The sequence below is a fragment of the Cryphonectria parasitica genome (genome assembly GCF_011745365.1).
Source record: "Cryphonectria parasitica EP155 unplaced genomic scaffold M406scaffold_4, whole genome shotgun sequence".
Taxonomy (NCBI): Eukaryota; Fungi; Ascomycota; class Sordariomycetes; order Diaporthales; family Cryphonectriaceae; genus Cryphonectria; species Cryphonectria parasitica.
The window spans coordinates 2,285,240-2,302,209 of NW_024468912.1; the positions used below are offsets into that span (position 1 = coordinate 2,285,240).

The following is a 16,970-nucleotide window of genomic DNA, read 5'->3' on the forward strand; positions in this document are numbered from 1 at the left end:
CTCGGCAGCATAGCTTGAAGCGCAGGAAGCTGCTCAACGGATCAGGACAACGACGACGACAGGTTATCGTGGCAGAGCCTGAGCGGAAAAAGAATGCTCGCCTCGTCGGAAACAACAACAAAAATCAGATGAAAGCCATAGTCCAAGGCCTCGCACTGCAGATGCCTGGCGGGCCACCCAGCAACAACTCAGCCGTTTCAATCTCAGGTGTGGTGAGAAGGCTGAGCTGTCTTGAGTGGCCGGGTACGAATGGCTGCCGAGTCTCTCATCTGTGGCTCGTTTCGTGGAGTGGGTCGGTGCTTCATAACATTGTAAGTACGCGAGCCATGGGGGAAAGAAAGGCCGCGACGCCTTATCGGCACTGCCCTTGGATCGTCATGGCATGCTTGGGCAACGTAAAGGGAGGCCGCATTCTTGGTAAATTAACGAGTACGCGGTGCTGTGCAATATGCAGTAGTTATGAAAAACCTGGGATCGTGTACGCTGCTCCAGGCCAGACGACACAGCCACCTCGTCTAGATCAATCCAGACTTTGGGTCATTTTGGCCACACTCGCTTGGAGTCGAACTAGGAGGCCTTCTCGCTCCGCTCCTTACCCGAGCAAAACCCTTTCTCCCTCTCCCGGACATATTCTGCGGAGGAGGAGCACTATGAGGAGTATGCAGGTCGGCGGTGCGCGACCGGATACAGTGATCACTATCGACGGCTCCTTGCGCTGCCTGAATCGTCTCGAAATTACCAGCGTGGCTGATTGTGTGCAAGCCGTGGTATTATCCGGTGGTGGCAACGGAAGGCGACACGTACCACTGGACTGGCTTTGCTTCTTAGGTGCTCAGCCCCTGTTCAAGCCTGCTGAGCGTGCCAGTGCTTGCACTGTGGAAGTAGAGGTCCCGTATAGCGAATTCCGCGTGCTCTGTGCTACTGCTGTTAGTGGCCTCTAGTCAGTGGGTCATGGGGTCGCGCGGTGGCTGCGGGGCGCTTGACAGGTCCACCGGGGGGGGGGGGGTTCACTCTAGTCGCCAGCAGGCGCGCGTACTTGTCTTGTGTTCTCAGATGAAACAGCTGACGAGCATGATTTTGGCCCAGCAAGCATCACCGCCCTCCTCGTGCCATCTCCACCGCCTGTATGTCCTTGTCAGTGATGCTGATTGACGGCAGGTGAGGATGCAGCTCAAAACGTGACGATCACTATGCACAGATTCGCTCAGGGCCGAGCGGCCTCTTTTGTTGAAAGGCTGAGCCTTTGCCAAGCATGAAGTGAGGGAGGGACTCTGATGGGGGAAGATACCCTGCCGGTCCCCCTGCAGCACGTCCTACCCAGCCACTGCCAGCCAGGCGATTACTTACTTACTACAGTGGCTACAGCACCATAGGCCTACTATTCGCTGCTATTTGCCTCCTCCTTCTAGTCCTGACACGGGCCAAGTCCTCACTACGGTCCACCTCACTTGGCGCCGTTACGCAGCACTTATCCCGGTCCCGGCAGCGGTCGAGGCAAATCATCCATCTTCAGGCACAGCCACAATTCCAAACCATCCGAGTGCATCCCTACTATCCACGCCAACCACCGCCGCTCAACACGAACGGCAAATCCGACTTGCAAACCATATAACAACCATCATCCGTTCTCCTACTCGGCAACTGTCACGTTTTATCGTCCATCCACCAAATTCTCTCGCACATCCTCGCCCAAACAAATACAAAGACAGAAACCACAAGAGAAGACGAATCGATTGCCTGTCTTTCACGGCAACAACCTTCGCGTGTTCGCCCTCAGCTCCATACAAAAATGGCTGCGACATTTCCAGATGCGAGGCCGCAGCCGCCGTCGCGCGCTTCCAGCAAGTCCTCCAGGGCATCCCTCAGCCTCGACTTGTCCAACATACCGCCATTGCAACAGCCCACCCCTCCTTCCAACACCCTCCTCATCACAAACCTGCAAGATCTCTCTGTCTTCCGTCCCGACAACCTGCAGACCATTCGGGACCTCATCTCCAAGACCGCCTCGATTCACACTTGGGCACCCTTGAAGTCCTTCCGTCGTATCCTGGTATCTTTTTACTCCGAGTCCGACGCCATAGCCGTGCGCTCTATCTGGGATGGTGAGGCCATCATGGGTGAGCGCTGCCGTGTCTACTTCGGCCAGCCCACGCCCGTCAGTACCTCGCCCAAGGATACGCACCTGTCACTGCCCGATGCCGGCAAGCTGTTCTTCATCTCACCTCCACCTTCGCCTCCCCACGACTGGGAGCAGCGCCTCGAGGGGGCCCCGAACAAGGAGGTCCATGCCGAAGACCTGGCCGAGGCTCTGGCAAAGTTACGTCACAGCGCGGCGCCCAACAGCATGGACGTGGCGGAATCACCTATCAGTCCCGTCGAGGGGAAGAGTCCTGGTGGCTTCAGCTCGAGGACGACGAGAAGCCGGAGCTCGACCCTGATTTTCCATCCCGAGGAACATGGCGGCTCGCCAAACCTGCCCTGCGTCATGGTCGATGACATGACCGAGGCCGCTGAGGAGGTCGTGAGTCCTATGGACGTCGAGCCTCGCCCTATCATGGCGCACACATCCCGCCCGCCTGTGGAGCTTATGATGGATGGTGCCTGAGCCAACACAGGAACATACAGATTCTTGTTTTTTCCCTTTTCTTTTCTTGTTTTTCTAGGTGGTTGTTTTGCGAGGGCGTTAAGGTTACACGAGCAAATGCATCGCGGTCACAAGATTATATTTCTAGCATCTGGCCACTGACAATACTGGCTCACAGCCTGTGTGATGGCTTTGGTAAGCAACGGTACGAGTTTTATGGGAGTATAAACATGGGCGTTGCTCACAGAGGGTGTGAGCATGCAGCGGGAAAGGGCCGCTGCTGTACAATAGCTTGATGCAGCACAAAATTGTCTATAGCAAGCCGCAAATGTTCAAATTTGAGATGAAGAAACGCAGCAGCAAGAATCTTATCTGCATGCGCACACACAAATCGCCGGCCCTGCCTATTCCAACATCATCACTACAAAGTGTCAAAACCTAGCAGCGTATCGAGCTCCTAGCCACACTACCAGTCCCGCCAGAAGAGCCATAAGCACCAACGCCGACAAATTGGTGTGCTCAGAGGAGTTGATTCGCTTGCCTGGCCCCAGATCCTCAGACCCGCCCGGCGAGGTGGTCAGATCTAATTGCGGCACGAACTTGAAATCAAAGATGTTCTCCTGACCCAGTCCTACTGTCTTGTCTTGGACCGTCATCCTGTAGAACAATTTGCGTACGCGCTACAGTGCGTTTGTGTGTGAGGATCCCGCCATCAGCTTGATTTTCAATTCCGGCCCCGAGGCAATTATCGCCTAGGGATAGGATTGGAATGACACAACAGATATCACTTTTTTTTGGGTTGGGGGCGGGGGAGAAGTCTATTGTAGGCAGGGAGGACAGTGGTGCCTGACTTGTAGAATGACAAAAATAAACGGCTCGCGGCCTCGTACAACAGGACCAACGAACCATCTGCGCAAAACGTACCTCGATCCTCTGTCTGTCCCAGGACGGAACTGTCCTGTACAGGTAACAGGTGCACATGAAATATAAACACTGGGCCGCCACCAAGGCCTTGTGCCATTGTCTCGGCTCCGGGATTCCCAAGGCAAGCGACAGCTCGGTCCCATTCAACCAGTGTGCCTCGGCGCATAAGAAATCCCGACTGGCGTAAGTCGGCGGCTGACAGCTCAGCCCGGTAAGGACATTGTTGGCGAGTACCCTGGAGGTTTCGCTTGGCACTAACTCCGCCACGATCAGGTTTTCAAGCATGACCTTGGACTGCTGCCAGTCGGCCAGCCACGGGTCTGTCGGCGTCCCGAGAAGATACCCTACCCACCGCCACAGGGCGTGATAGTCGACGATCTCTTGTTCACGCAGGTAGATGCCCTGTCTGGGCAGCCCCAGCCAGATCAGCGCCGCTGAGAAGCTGAGTACGGTGCCGATACAGTCCAGGTCGTTGAGAGGTACGCCCCATTCCGCGACATCGAAGTAGCCGGGCTTCTTCCTGGCCAGGGACATGATCCTCCGCCTTACACTTGCATGGAGCAGGCGGACCCTAATTGAGCTCACGAAGCCGTCACCACCGGGTCGGACGCTGTCCAGGTCCTTGGTAACCTGGAGGATATGCTGGAAGGTTTCGAGAAGACGGTGCTTGGCCACCTTGACTCCAAAGCCCCCGGTGCGCGCAAGGGTCTCGACAACACGCCAACCAGCCATGCCGCCGACAAGGGACTGGAATGTGAGAGATACAACGGAGGGCCCGCCGTACCGGTACAAGACATCCTGCCCGCGCCTGATCTGTTCCCAGTCGACCCAGGGCGGCACGGTGTGGACTTGTGTCCACAGTTCCTCGAGCTTGGCGTCAGAGGCGTGGTGCTGCTCGAGGAGGGTGTATAGATCACGACGTGGATGTGCCACCCTGCTGCTATCGTTCGGTGGAACACCCAAGCTGCCCTCTTTCATGCCTCGGAAGGGAAACTTGGTCGATAGCAGGCTGCGTTCGTCCAGCCGATCCAAGCAGTCTGATGCCAGGACATCATAGGTGAACGTCAGAGGTCGCATCTGGTCTTTTGTTTGGTGCTCTGTCGTCCACTCGAACGTGTGGCCCCAAACTGTCCGCATATGACACGGCCTGTCCTTCAAGAAAAACATGATGACGATGACTTCTTTCTTCTTTATTTCCTGAGGAAAGGGTGAGCATGTAGAGCACGAGGCCGCGCAGATTGTATGACATCAAAACTCTTAGCGGCAGACTGGGCCACGAGGTCGAGCACAACGAAGAGAAAAAGAGACGAAGAAAATCAAATAACCGCAAAAATAGATGGGAAGAGGGGTTTGGGTGAGGTGTATAAGTGAGGTGGCAAGACGATATACGAAGGTGAAGGCAATTCTAGGAGCCCTACTTCACTCCAAGTCACGTAATTGACCCTAACTCTCCAAACGTTTTCGATGCATCCGTCTTGCAGCAGTGTATGGCCGAACTCTACACCCCCCCCCCCCAATATGCTTGGCTTGAGAGACGGGCTATGGTAGCCCACTGACTAGAGTGGCAACGAACCAACCCCCCCTCCTCACACCCAGGCCCTCGAAGCGTTGCATCATACATGCAGACGGAGATGAAGAAATACAATCAAGAGCAAAAGGATGCCCATTCCGATGGGAACATGGCATCCAGGTTGATTCTTCATATACCAGGAATGCAAGGAGAGAAAATGTCAGTTCAGTGCGTGTGAATGAATGCAGGCAGTTTGCGAGCTGGTGTTGGGTGTAGACGGTCGCAGGTGAAGTGCGAACTACTGAAGCATAACGCATAGGTATTGCTTGTTACTCAGCAACGTACTGTACTAGAACTACATGCTACAATAACTTCGTCACTGCACTGCAGTAATGGGGTGGCGCTGCGGCTCCATGAAAGCTGTGCGCCGCCGCAGCGCCCCCTGTTCATTTTAGTATGTGCTGGCATGGTACTAATTGGGGTGGCGGGCCGCGGGCCGGGGGGTCGCGCTTTAGCCTGGGAATTTTTTTCCTGATACAATCCGAGCAGCCTCAGCAAATACAACCACAACACCGGCCAGACCTTCCAGCGACTCGATGCGCACGACAATGGCAACAGCTTGCTCCTGTCGCTCCCATACATTATGGGTATTTGTACAAATTGTTGCCCAAATCCATATTCCAAATGAGAGGCTTGCGAGACTACCACGGCAGGCGGCCCGTGGCGTGGCCTTAACTCGCACCACCACCACGAGGAGTCTAACTGCTGGGTTGCCGTCTGGGGTCAGGACATTGCGCACGGCCTCAGGGCCTGACAATACGACATCTGATGCAGTTGATGACTCTGTCTCAGCGGATGTACCGTCAGAGGCTCGCCATGAGGAACAGAAATTGGACCCCTACATAAGTCCAGATGAGGATACACTGTTCAAAATCGACACCCCCTCCAAGGCCACAAGGAAGCCGAGGGTCAGATATGCGAAGCTCGTTCGGCCTTCAAGCGCGACTGCTGGCCCAGCCACATCCACCACAGAGATGCAACCACGATCGCCCGACAGCACGCGAAGTTCTCCCGTCCAAGACCCATTAATCCAAGATCCTGTCTTCTCCCTCGACGAGGAGGCACGGTTGGTAGAGGATCGAAAGGAGAAGCAACGGCTCGACACGAAGAGGGAAAGGGAGCAATCTAGGATGGACAGATACAATGAGAGGCAGCAGGAGAAGGCAGAACGCGAAAAACAACGACTCCAGGACAGGCCGCTCTGGGCCATACAGAAGGACGCTCTCAAGAAAAAGTTCCCAGAAGGCTGGGCGCCGCGCAAGAAGCTGTCCCCAGATGCGCTCAGTGGTATCCGAGCTCTGCACCAGCAGTTCCCAGACATGTACACGACGGAAACGTTGGCGAATAAATTTGAGGTCTCTCCCGAGGCCATCCGCCGGATCCTGAGAGCCAAATGGGAGCCCAGTGCGGAGGAGGAGGAGGACCGCCAGCGCCGATGGTACAACCGCGGCGTGGCCGTCTGGGACAGATACGCGGCGCTCGGCAAGAAGCCACCCAAGAAGTGGCGCGATGCAGGCATTGCCCTCAGGCCCTGGGGTGGCCTGAAGTCCTGGGATCGTGAACCTCGCACGTCGGACAGAGACTACTCAGGAGAGGATACGGTGTATGATGGCGAGGAGGCCGAGGTCGACTTGGAGAAACAACGACGGTTGAAGGCGCAACGCAGGCTGGCCAAGAATCTGATGTGAATGCCGTAGCATTGCGCGAAACACATCGTCTGCAAGTTATTAGGTGTTTGGGAAAGATTCACCCCCTTCTAATACAGCGGCCCCTCGTCGCTTCTCGTCAGTTTCCTGCTGTAGTCGCCTGAGGATCCTGACATGATAAACCGACGTTGTTGTGATGGATTATGTTTTCTGGGCTCGATAATGCCAAAATCATCATCCTAGATAGATCGAGTTACTTGTTCTCCACCTTATCATATCTTCATGTCACCTCCATTCCCCAGACATTTTGGGCTGCGAGACAATCCGGAGAGTGCCAAAATGGCTACCTTGTTTTTATTTGGTTTTCCCAGTCTAAGACGATGGGGCTAATGACCACGGACCAGGGGCTGAGCCTACTAAAGAAATAAATCCCTGCCGCAGTGAATGGTTTGATTAAGTGATTGCCCTCCGTGTTCGTGATTTGATATTGAGTCCAAAAAAAAATGACTGGCACGGACGTTTTTTCTCCCTTTCATGAAGTGATGCTGAGATTTGATCAGACTCGACCACGAAGGGAGGTGTGAAGATCATTCTCTACCATTCTTTAATAACGCCACTCTCATCTGGGACCCCCTCCTCTCTTTGTGTCATGGTCTGCAGTGCCAGCAGCAACCAAGTGTGTCACCCAGTGACTTGTTCGCCTCCATCTGCAGAGCCTAGGTTCGTCCTCCCTGCTGCAGCAGTGGAGTCAAGCATGCAGAAAGAGCCCTTGTGAACCTTTTGAGCCCGTTTCATGAAGTTTCCTTCCTGCTGGTGATAAGTATGCCGTGGGAGTCGTTCTTACCCTCTTGACTGACCTGTTGAGAATTGTATGAATGACCCCTTCCCAGATTGTGGCCCCCTTTCGGAGAAGATTCGGCTGACTGGCCGCAGTAGAAGCTCTCCTCCCGGCCTTCCTCAACCGTTGGTCCGGGGCTGGTGCCTTCCTGCTCAGGCATCTTGGTCCCTTTTCCTTTCTCTCCTCCACCTCGTCGTTGGCAGCCTCCTAAAGCTTCAGGATGTTCCTACCGCCATAGCTTGAGGTCCCGTTGTCAAGGCATCCAAAGAGAGGCAGCCCCCACCCCGGCTCTTCCCACCCACCCCCAAAGAACCCGGACTGTCGGCGGTATAAAGAATATACAAGAGGCTCACTCAGGATGGCGTCTACTCCCTCGAGACGCCTGAAGCCAATGCCGTCCACTCCTCAGCTGTTCCCTGCCCCGTCAAAGTCTCCAAGTCGAAATCGCCCCCATCAGTCATGTCTGGTCCTGAAGCGCATCATTGGAAACACCTGTCCCTCGCCTACTGCCTTTGATTCGTCTGGCAGCAGCTTTGCCTATGTTGCTGGAGGAGCTGTCGTCGTCATTGACGTCCAAGGCAGCGGACAGCCTTCCCAGGCATTCTACCGCGCTCGTCCTACAGCCGTCCCTGTCTTTGCAACCGCACCTATCCCACAAGCGTCACCCAGCCTCAACACTACGCCAAAGGGGAGTGGCGCGAGAAAACGCCCTCCGAGGTCGACTCGAGACTCGCCGTCTGGTCTTGGTCTCGGTCTCGGTCTCGGTCCTAGTCTGCCTGACCCCAGCACTTCTAGCTCGTCAGGGACTTGGACGAGCCGTGAGCGGATCAAAGCCGCGACCTGTGTGTCCCTGAGCAAAGACGCGAGGTTCCTGGCCGTTGGAGAGACCGGCTACGCGCCCAGGGTTTTGGTCTTCGGCCTGAAGAATAGCTCCTCGTCCTCGTCCTCCTCCTCTTTGCAAAGGCCCCTTGTGTCCATCAGCGAACATGCTTTTGGTGTCAGGGCAGTTGCGTGGTCTCAAGACGGCAAGTGGCTCGCGTCTCTCGGAACAACCCACGACGGATTTCTCTTTGTGTGGAAGATTGACCCTCGAACGGGCTCGGCAAGCCTCTTCCAGCAGAATCGATGTACTTCGTATGTCGCAGGCATGATTTGGCTCGGCAGTAACCTTATCACATTTGGACTTCGGCATATGGTATGTTGTTCTGTATTGGTTTTCCCCAGCTTTGAGCGGCCCCTTGACTAACCGTTCGTGGTTGGCAGAAAGTGTGGAAAGTGGTCGATGGGACACAGCGGCCTCCATCACCATCCAAAAAATATGCTGGCCCAGATCCCAACCGTCAGAACCCTTCCAAAACACTCCCGGGGAGGAATGTCCTTCTCGGATCTCTACTAGAAGCTAGCTTCACATGTGCTGTTGCTATAGAAGAGGACAAGGCGCTGATGTTCTCGGACGGTGGAAATGTCTGCCTCCTCGACGGCGCAGCCGGTCAGATGAAACTCGCCCAAGTCACCAGCATCGATTTCCACGTCACATCTTGCGCCCTACGCGCTAGTGTAGAGCGGCCATTTGTGTTGGCTGGAGGCAATGATGGCCAGCTAGTGAGCATCGATGTTGGCGACGTGTTGAGTGGCACGGATACTTGTACGACCAGAAATCACTGCGGCCCAGTCGTGCTTGCTATGGCTTTCGCCCAAGACAAACTCGTGACAGTAGACAGGGATCGACATATCGATATCTGGGATGCGGACACCCTGCCGGAAGTTACTCTCGAGGCGTCTGCCCGCGTTCGGCTGCCTGGACAAAATGACCCCGTGCTTGGCATTCAATCGCTGGAGAGGGCGGATGAAACCAGCCCTGTTTTCTTCACATGGTCTGGATCAGGCAGGGTACTCCTGTGGGATCTGGACGGTAGCGTCCAGGAGAGTCTAGACATGTGCGTGGATCAAGTCTATACTGGCGAGGACATGGAACTCCAGAATCAGATGTGCGTGGTGGGGGCTGATGAACAGGGCCACGTCTTTGCCGCGGGGGACCGGGTTGGCGTCCTACAAATAGTAGATCGTGCCGATGGCCATTTGCTTCTAAAAGCGAAGGCGCACATGTCTGAGATCACCCATATCGCCGTCCGCCACGACGCGTCAAAATCCTTGGTCGCAACCAGCGGGCGCGACCGGACCGTTCAGCTCTTTCATCGAATCTCTGACGGCTCATTCAACCTCTTGCAAACCCTCGCATTTCCGGCAAGAGTCACTCATATGATCTTGTCACCAGATGATAAGATCATCACCGCTTCAATGGATCGTGCTATACAGACCCACGAGCTCGTCACCAAAACGGGAGAGCCAGGCACGCTTGCGGCTGTCCAGTGCAGGTCGATCACCCTCAAGGCATCGCCAACGTCTATGGCCCTGGACAACGAAAACCAATCACTTCTTGTATCCAGCCTAGACAAATGCGTCTATCACCTGAAAATAGGCAGTGGCCGGCCGCTCAAAGCGTTCAGATGCGCAGACGAGACTACAGATACCGTGGTGCTCGACTCCCTTGTTCTTGAGTCGCTTCAGAATAAAGAACGACCCCTGCTCATTGGTCTGTCGAACACTGACAAGTCGGTGCGAATCTACGATTGCAAGACAGGCGCCTTGTTGGATCGCGAATGGGGACACACTGAATCCATCAGCGGTGTTGCTGTAGTGCATGATGGGGACTCGACGCCCAAAGTAGTCAGCGTCGGATGTGATGGAACAATCATGGTCTTCGACTTAGATTTACAAGACCTCTCCCCTGTCGCGACAAGTAGATCACCATCACCCGCGCAGGACGGTCTTTTGGGCACTAATCATCCGCCTCTGAGACGAGTTCTCTCCAAGGCCGAACTTGCAGGCTTTTCACGGCTTTCATCTTCACTTGGTGACGGACGCCGTTCTCCGTCAAGAAATTTGCGCAGCAAAAAGTCCAAGACTGACTTCTCGTCATCTACGTTAGTGGAAACGCCGCCACCACCTTGCAGAGATCCTTGCAAAACCAAGACGGATCAGACGTCCTCTCGCAGAACTACACCCAGCCGATACGGCAACTCCGGGGTGAACAGAGGCCCTAACTCTGCTACGTTGACTCGGAGACCATCACTGCCAGCGATAGGTTCTTTTGATACGCAGCAGGCAGCTCGGAAGAAATCCAGCAATATCAGTCTTCGCTCATTGTGTGGACCCGGTTCCCTCGGGATAGCATCCGAGCAGGTCTGCCGGCAGCTGCGAGCCTACCGCAAGGAGCTCTCGTCACTGGAATCAGTAACGTCCGATATGCTTGCCCAGGTAGAGGTCGAGCTGCAACTGACCAGCATCGCCATAAGCGAGCGGGCGACTCGTCATGCGCAGCAATCCATGGAGCTCAACAAAGAGAGAGATTATACCAACGACGACGGCAGTCTCGCAGCCAGAGATGTTCCTAACCTGTTAGGACCTGGTAAAAACAGAAACCCGGAACGGCCCCGTACTGCGTGTTGACATGACAACGTCTGCATTTAGCTACCATGTTCAGTGTTTCTACCCTAATACAACATGCCCGTGCGCCACGACAACCTCTTGCCAAGTCTGAGGCCTCAGATTCGTTTGGTCTCACTGAGGAGTGCTGGCCAATGATCTACTACGTTCATCACTTGGAGTATCTCGCACCTGCAGCTCAATTTCAGCAAAGTAAACTGAGGCAGACGATAAGATCGACCTCTGGGGTTATTGGAGACGGGGCGTAGTCTGCTCGGCCTAACAGCTTAGGGACTTCCATCGTGCCCAGGCGTATATACAAGGCGGGGTTAGTCATGTGCGAGGGACAGCCACTGTCGAATAGAATCATCAATTTACAGCTACCTATTTCCAAACCATTTGAGGATACTGTCAGATAGGACTGAAGAGATGCAATTGCGGCAGAGACTGCAGAGGAACACAGCCTCGTGTATTTTATGACTTGCTCGACTCTTTTACTACTAGTAATAGGAGAAAGCCAAGTCATTGGCTCGAGAGGCGAAAACGCTTCGAGAATTTGTACATCTGGCACATGCGTCTATCTCCAAGGTGCTGTCAAGGTTACAGCTGATGACGGCCTAAGTGATCGGTTTGCCACTTCACTATACTACAAGCCCCTCTTCGAGTGCTTCATCCCTCTCTAGTCTTTCCAGGCCCTTGCACACGGCACCATACACCCTCAACGGCACAGCAACCTCGAAGCTCTCACACACGAGATTTTCTGCTGCCACAAGGACAAGACCGCCTCGGTCATCACGAGCTATCTCCTCCAAAAGAGGATGTGAAGCTGTTTGTTGCTTGGGTTCTGGGATAAGGAGCCTCTCCTGGCCCGAGCCATCATCGTTGTATTCGTCATCCTCTGGCTGCTCTTCTATAGTGCGTGCCTCGGCATCCTGAGAGGGTACCACGAATTCCAGCCTGATCTTCCATTCTAAGCTGATGCCGCTTGTGACAAATTCTGGGGTCGCCGTGACAGGAATGGTAGGGCTAAATATCATGCGCCGTGAGAAAAGAGTAGCTTCGGAGGAGGAGACGTGCACCTTGCGCGATGCGCGATGGATACTTGCTTCAGATCGCATAGCCAGGCTGGGATCAACCCTCTCGGAAGTTTCGAGAGCCGCGTGCACTGCGTAGCATGGTATCTCTGCTCCAGTAAAGTCGACAGCCATGGTCACAACTTCACCGAGGCGGTATGCCGGCCGTGCTAACATCACCACGCCAACGCGCCGGCCGTTCCGGGCGATCTCAAAGCGGTTCGCGCTTTGTTGGCCCTCCGTCGTGAGATTGCTTCTTATGATTGCCAAGTCAATGGCCTCCTTGGCTGTGGTTGCCTCTTCGAAAGCTGATAGTCTTCTGGAGCTTGTTGTAGCAGTCGGCGATAGTAGTCCTGCTCCTGGTCCTAGACGGGAGCTGTGAACTAGTTCGTCTGCGTATGAGAGGAAATCGTTCATCGACGACCTAGTCTCTGTGCCCTTGCCGTTCTTGTCCGCCGCCTTGGCATCACTTGACCTTCTGTTCGCGTACAGGCTGCCTCTCTTTTCTATGCTTCGTATGCTTGCTTGATCTCGCAGCATGATGTACGGAGACTTCAAGTCGTGGCCGAGTATCTCGCCATGGCTGTTGACGCTGCCAAGCACCCTGAATGGGATCTCAACCGATTTGACCTGCTGCTCCTTTGCGCCTCCAGGACGTTGCGTTCCAACAATCAGGCTGTAGGATATCTTCATGGCCTTCCCCCGGTGTGTGGGCGGTAGACCCTTGGGCAGCCTAAAGGTGTATTCGAAGGCCTTGCTTTCCCCTGGTGCCAGGGTGAGATCCACAAAGAGGACAGATTGCGGTGTGGACAGCAAAGGCACCGACTTGGAACTTGCGACTCCTCGCATCTCCTTGATAGTACTCAGCTCCCCAGCTCCCAGTAGCTCCCCGATGGAATTGGTGAAGCTGCCCCAGCCGAAGCCTCGCATAAAACCGCTTTCCCTCTTGGAGGTTTCTATGCCGACAACGCCGCCGCCTTGGCCACCGACAACAGCCTTCCGTTTCACTTCTTCAAACGGTGCAAGGCTCACAAGTGAGCCGTCCAACGTGAAGGAACCCTGTACTTGTGCAAACCCCATCATGAGCGCTTCAGGGCGCTTCGCCTTCTGTGGTGAAAAAGTGGACCTCTGTCGTAGATGGGACGGCCGACCATGTGTCCTCATAGGCGGATGCATGGCATATTCAGAGACGAGAGTCTCGGTAGAGTTGTTGCTCATAGAATAGAATTCCCCGCTGCTCCTCGGGGTTCCAGCCACACTGGTGGTGGATAGAACCCTGGCAACAGGGGTGGTGATCTGCTCATTGATGATTGGTATGGGATCTTTCGATCGCATTGGTATGATGGCAGGCTCGCCAAGCGAGGTGGACGACGGTTTCGCACCGTCTTGGACGAGGGTTTTGGACGAGGCACCGGCCCCGTCGGCGAGCGGGGAAGGAGCCATTGGGAACTTGAACTCGGATAATGCAGCAGCCGGGGTTCTCGGAGAGGAAGGACCGTCGATGTTCGGGGTAGTAGGGGCTGTTGAGACGCCCGGGGGCCGGTGCAAGGGAGACGCCTTGTCCGGCGGGTAAGACGCATTGTATAATGGCGAGGAAGGTGAGTGGAAAGGTCGCTGCGGATGCGTGGCTGCGGAAGGTTAGCACCAGGCAAAGAGACTGCAGCCACGGGAAAGGCTATGACGAACCAGATCTTGGGCCTGACATGGTCGGGCTGCGGGACGCTATCTGCAAGCTCGCGGAGCGACCATGGCCACGGCCTGGGCGGGAGACGGTCGACCCAGCATTGCTCGTACCATGGCTGTCAACCGAGCTGACCGAGCCGATGGACACGATGGATACAGATCGCCTGTGGGCGTTCCCGTTGCGCTGTGAAAAGTCTGGAGGGTGCGAGGGAGGGACCCAGGGGATGGACCCAGCGCGACCTTTGGCGGTGTTTGAGGGCGAGATGGTCAGGGAAGAAGTTGGGCGATGACCTCGGCGGGAGGCGGGAGTGGATGTAGGCGTGGAAGGAGGGGGGGCGAGGCGGCTCGAAGGGTGGGAGCTGGTCGTGCGATACTGGTTGGGAGGAGGCTTCAATTGTGACTGAGTCGAGCTGCTTGTGTTGGGGCCAGCTGACGCGATATTCTTGAAGCAGATGGTGCACTGTACTGCCTCACCACTGAATATGGTTGAGTCGTCATCCCAGCGAACAAAGACTCGGATGTTGCTAGAATCTGGTGACATATTGTCTCCCCTTGCACTGGAGCTCCTTCAGAACGAAGGAGTGGTCGTGGAAGGATCATCAATATGGGTTAGCATTGCTGTCTCGTTATGATGACAATCAAGATGGAGTTGGTTTGAGATGGCAGGATAGGATAGGTATGGTGCAGAGTGCACGAGGTAGTCTAGAGCCTTGGGGTGGTTGTTGCATGCAGCTGGGAAGGGCTTGTTACATAATTCTCTTGTAGTGGAATCCTTGCTGTCTCTCTGAGAAAGCACCACAGAAAGCACACCATTTTTTCAACTGCAACGAGATCAGCTATATAGCTCTAGAGAATTAATTCTCATAATTTTTTCGTTACAATAGTATACTATCTTATATAATATGAGAAATAATAAAAAGTTATAAAAAATTACTCTATAATATATTATAAATATTAAAAAAAATTACAAACTTTATAATTATTTATTTATTTAAATATAATAATACACTACAATATTCGAAGATTCTAAAGTATACAAAGAGTTTATACTAACAAGAGCGGTGTTAAAATATTAATTTATAATAATACATTGCAGTATTCGAAAATTCTAAAGTATATAAAAAGATTTATGCTAATAAAAACAGTATTATTATAATTCATTCAATATACAGATTATAAAACAAGCTCTTATTAATAAGAAACTAAGTGTTACAACTTAATATCGAACAACAAGCAGGATTACATAACTCAGAGTTAGAATTATAAAGAAAATAAAATCGATAGAATTGCTACATTGTAATGAGCACTGCAGTAATCCGAAGATTCCAAAGTATACAAAGAGTTTATGTTAACAAGAGCGGTGCTAAGTATAGGCCTTAAATACGGAAATACAACTGAGATAACTATGCAAGTATTTACTGCCTTTGGAGCTATCAGAGTAAGAGAGTAATCTGATACTTAGATTGATAACTGAAGAGCTATATATTGAATCTATCTAATGGTAATGAATATGTTTTTATATATTTAGCTTTTCAGTGTAGCTCATCTTAGCTTATTACTAATTCAGATAATCCGAGCTTACTAGATCATTTAATGATTCAGTGATCTATCTCTATTATAATCCTAATCCTGGATTATATAATCAATGCTTAGTTAGAATGTTGGATTCTTAATATCTGGTTCTTGTTACTTGTAATCTGTTCATAACCTGCATGTTGAATGAGTCATAACATACAGATTCAAGCAAGCTTTATATTATGAATTACTAAGCTTGCTAGCAATTTATCGAAGCTATATTAAAAAGCTAAATATATAAGAATACATTCGTTATCATTAGATAAATTATTAAAATATAGTTTTTTAATTATTAATCTAAGTGTTATAACTCATCTAACATGCAGGTTACAGGATAAGCTCTGCTAACAAAGAAACCAGATATCACAACTCAATGCTGAATACCAGGCAGGATTACATAACTCAGGGTTAGGGTTGTAAAGGAGGAAGGATTGCTAGACTTGCTAGCAATCCCAACGAGCCTCACACCTTGAATCGCTAAACTCGCTAGCAATCCCAGCAAGCCTTATACCTTGAATCGCTAAACTTGCTAGCAATTCCAGCAATTCATACTAAAGAGCTGAATATATAACTATATGCTTATTATTATTAAATAGATCAAATATATAACTCTTCAGTTATTAATCTAAATATTAAATTACTCTTCTATTCTAATAGCTTCAAAAATAGTAAATACTTGTATAATTATTGCAGTTATATTTCTGTATTTAAAGCTTATACTTAGTACTGCTCTTATTAGCATAAACTCCTTATATACTTTGAAATCTTCGGATTACTGCAATGCTTATTACATTTTAACAACTCTTATTCAAGAATAGTTCAGTATTACTTTCTTGAGTAATATGGAATATAATAGCTTCTTAGAGATTCTTTTCGTTCTTATATGCTTCTACTTAGAAAGAATTGATTAATTAGATATATTAGCTTATTCAGTATATTTAGAATCTGTATAATTAATAGCAAGCTTAAAGCATTATTATTACTAACTAGCAAGCTTAGCTAGCTTAATAAGCTTAGCAGATGCAATTTATTTCTATAATTATTAGTAATATTAAGAAAGTATATAAGATAAATAAGCTTGCTATATATAATAGCAATCAAAAGATATTATATGAATTTCTTACTTACTGCAGAGCATACTTTTTGTATTATGCAATTTAGTTTACTAAGAAATCTAAGAAAACTATTCTTATAAGAATTCGTTTTGAAAAGAATACTCTTATCTAATATAAATCTTTTCTATATAACTATTTAAAGTATTAGAATAATTCCAATATATATATTCAGAATATTAAGAATATATTTAATTTCTTTACAAGCTTTAAGAAAGCTTTTAAGAAAATTTTTAGTAATTCTAATAAAGAATATATTATAGCTTAGCAACTTATAAATCTTAAGCAAACTAAATCAGCTTCTGCTTATATAATTAGATTTAAGCAATTCTTAGTAAGATTTTTATAAGAGAATAAGAATCTTATGAAATATTATTATAAGGGATTTAAGAATAATATTAAAAATAAAATCTTTAAGCAGAATTAGCTAGAAAACTTTGTAATATTTTTTAATTAAGCAATCTGTATTAATAATCAAC

General features: G+C 50.9%; 4 protein-coding genes across 4 annotated transcripts; 3 read left to right on the forward strand and 1 right to left on the reverse strand.

Moving 5' to 3' along the window:
* Nucleotides 1-1,622: 1,622 nt before the first annotated feature.
* On the forward strand, nt 1,623-4,177 carry M406DRAFT_322147 (uncharacterized protein). Its single transcript, XM_040919606.1, has 2 exons — nt 1,623-3,264; nt 3,509-4,177. The coding sequence occupies exon 1, from the start codon at nt 1,790-1,792 to the stop codon at nt 2,603-2,605; it is 816 nt and encodes a 271-aa protein (XP_040776864.1). The 5' UTR covers nt 1,623-1,789; the 3' UTR covers nt 2,606-3,264; nt 3,509-4,177.
* A 2,082-nt stretch (nt 4,178-6,259) lies between these two features.
* Nucleotides 6,260-6,676, forward strand: M406DRAFT_243234 (uncharacterized protein; the record flags this gene model as incomplete). Its single annotated transcript, XM_040916202.1, has 1 exon — nt 6,260-6,676. A coding segment is annotated over one exon (417 nt), but the record flags the coding sequence as incomplete, so codon positions are not given.
* Nucleotides 6,677-7,920: 1,244 nt separating this feature from the next.
* Nucleotides 7,921-11,072, forward strand: M406DRAFT_257325 (WD40 repeat-like protein; the record flags this gene model as incomplete). The annotated part of the gene is made up of 3 exons (XM_040917167.1): nt 7,921-8,332; nt 8,366-8,757; nt 8,826-11,072. The coding sequence occupies 3 exons, from the start codon at nt 7,921-7,923 to the stop codon at nt 11,070-11,072; spliced, it is 3,051 nt and encodes a 1,016-aa protein (XP_040776866.1).
* Nucleotides 11,073-11,479: 407 nt separating this feature from the next.
* On the reverse strand, nt 11,480-14,345 carry M406DRAFT_351223 (Rgp1-domain-containing protein; the record flags this gene model as incomplete). The annotated part of the gene is made up of 2 exons (XM_040922605.1): nt 11,480-13,749; nt 13,916-14,345. 2 exons carry the CDS (start codon nt 14,343-14,345, stop codon nt 11,690-11,692), a joined length of 2,490 nt encoding a protein of 829 aa, XP_040776867.1. The 3' UTR covers nt 11,480-11,689.
* Nucleotides 14,346-16,970: the final 2,625 nt, after the last annotated feature.

Excerpts from the sequence above, each read along its gene's own strand:
- M406DRAFT_322147 (XM_040919606.1), top strand. The coding sequence starts at position 1,790 with ATGGCTGCGACATTTCCAGATGCGAGGCCGCAGCCGCCGTCGCGCGCT.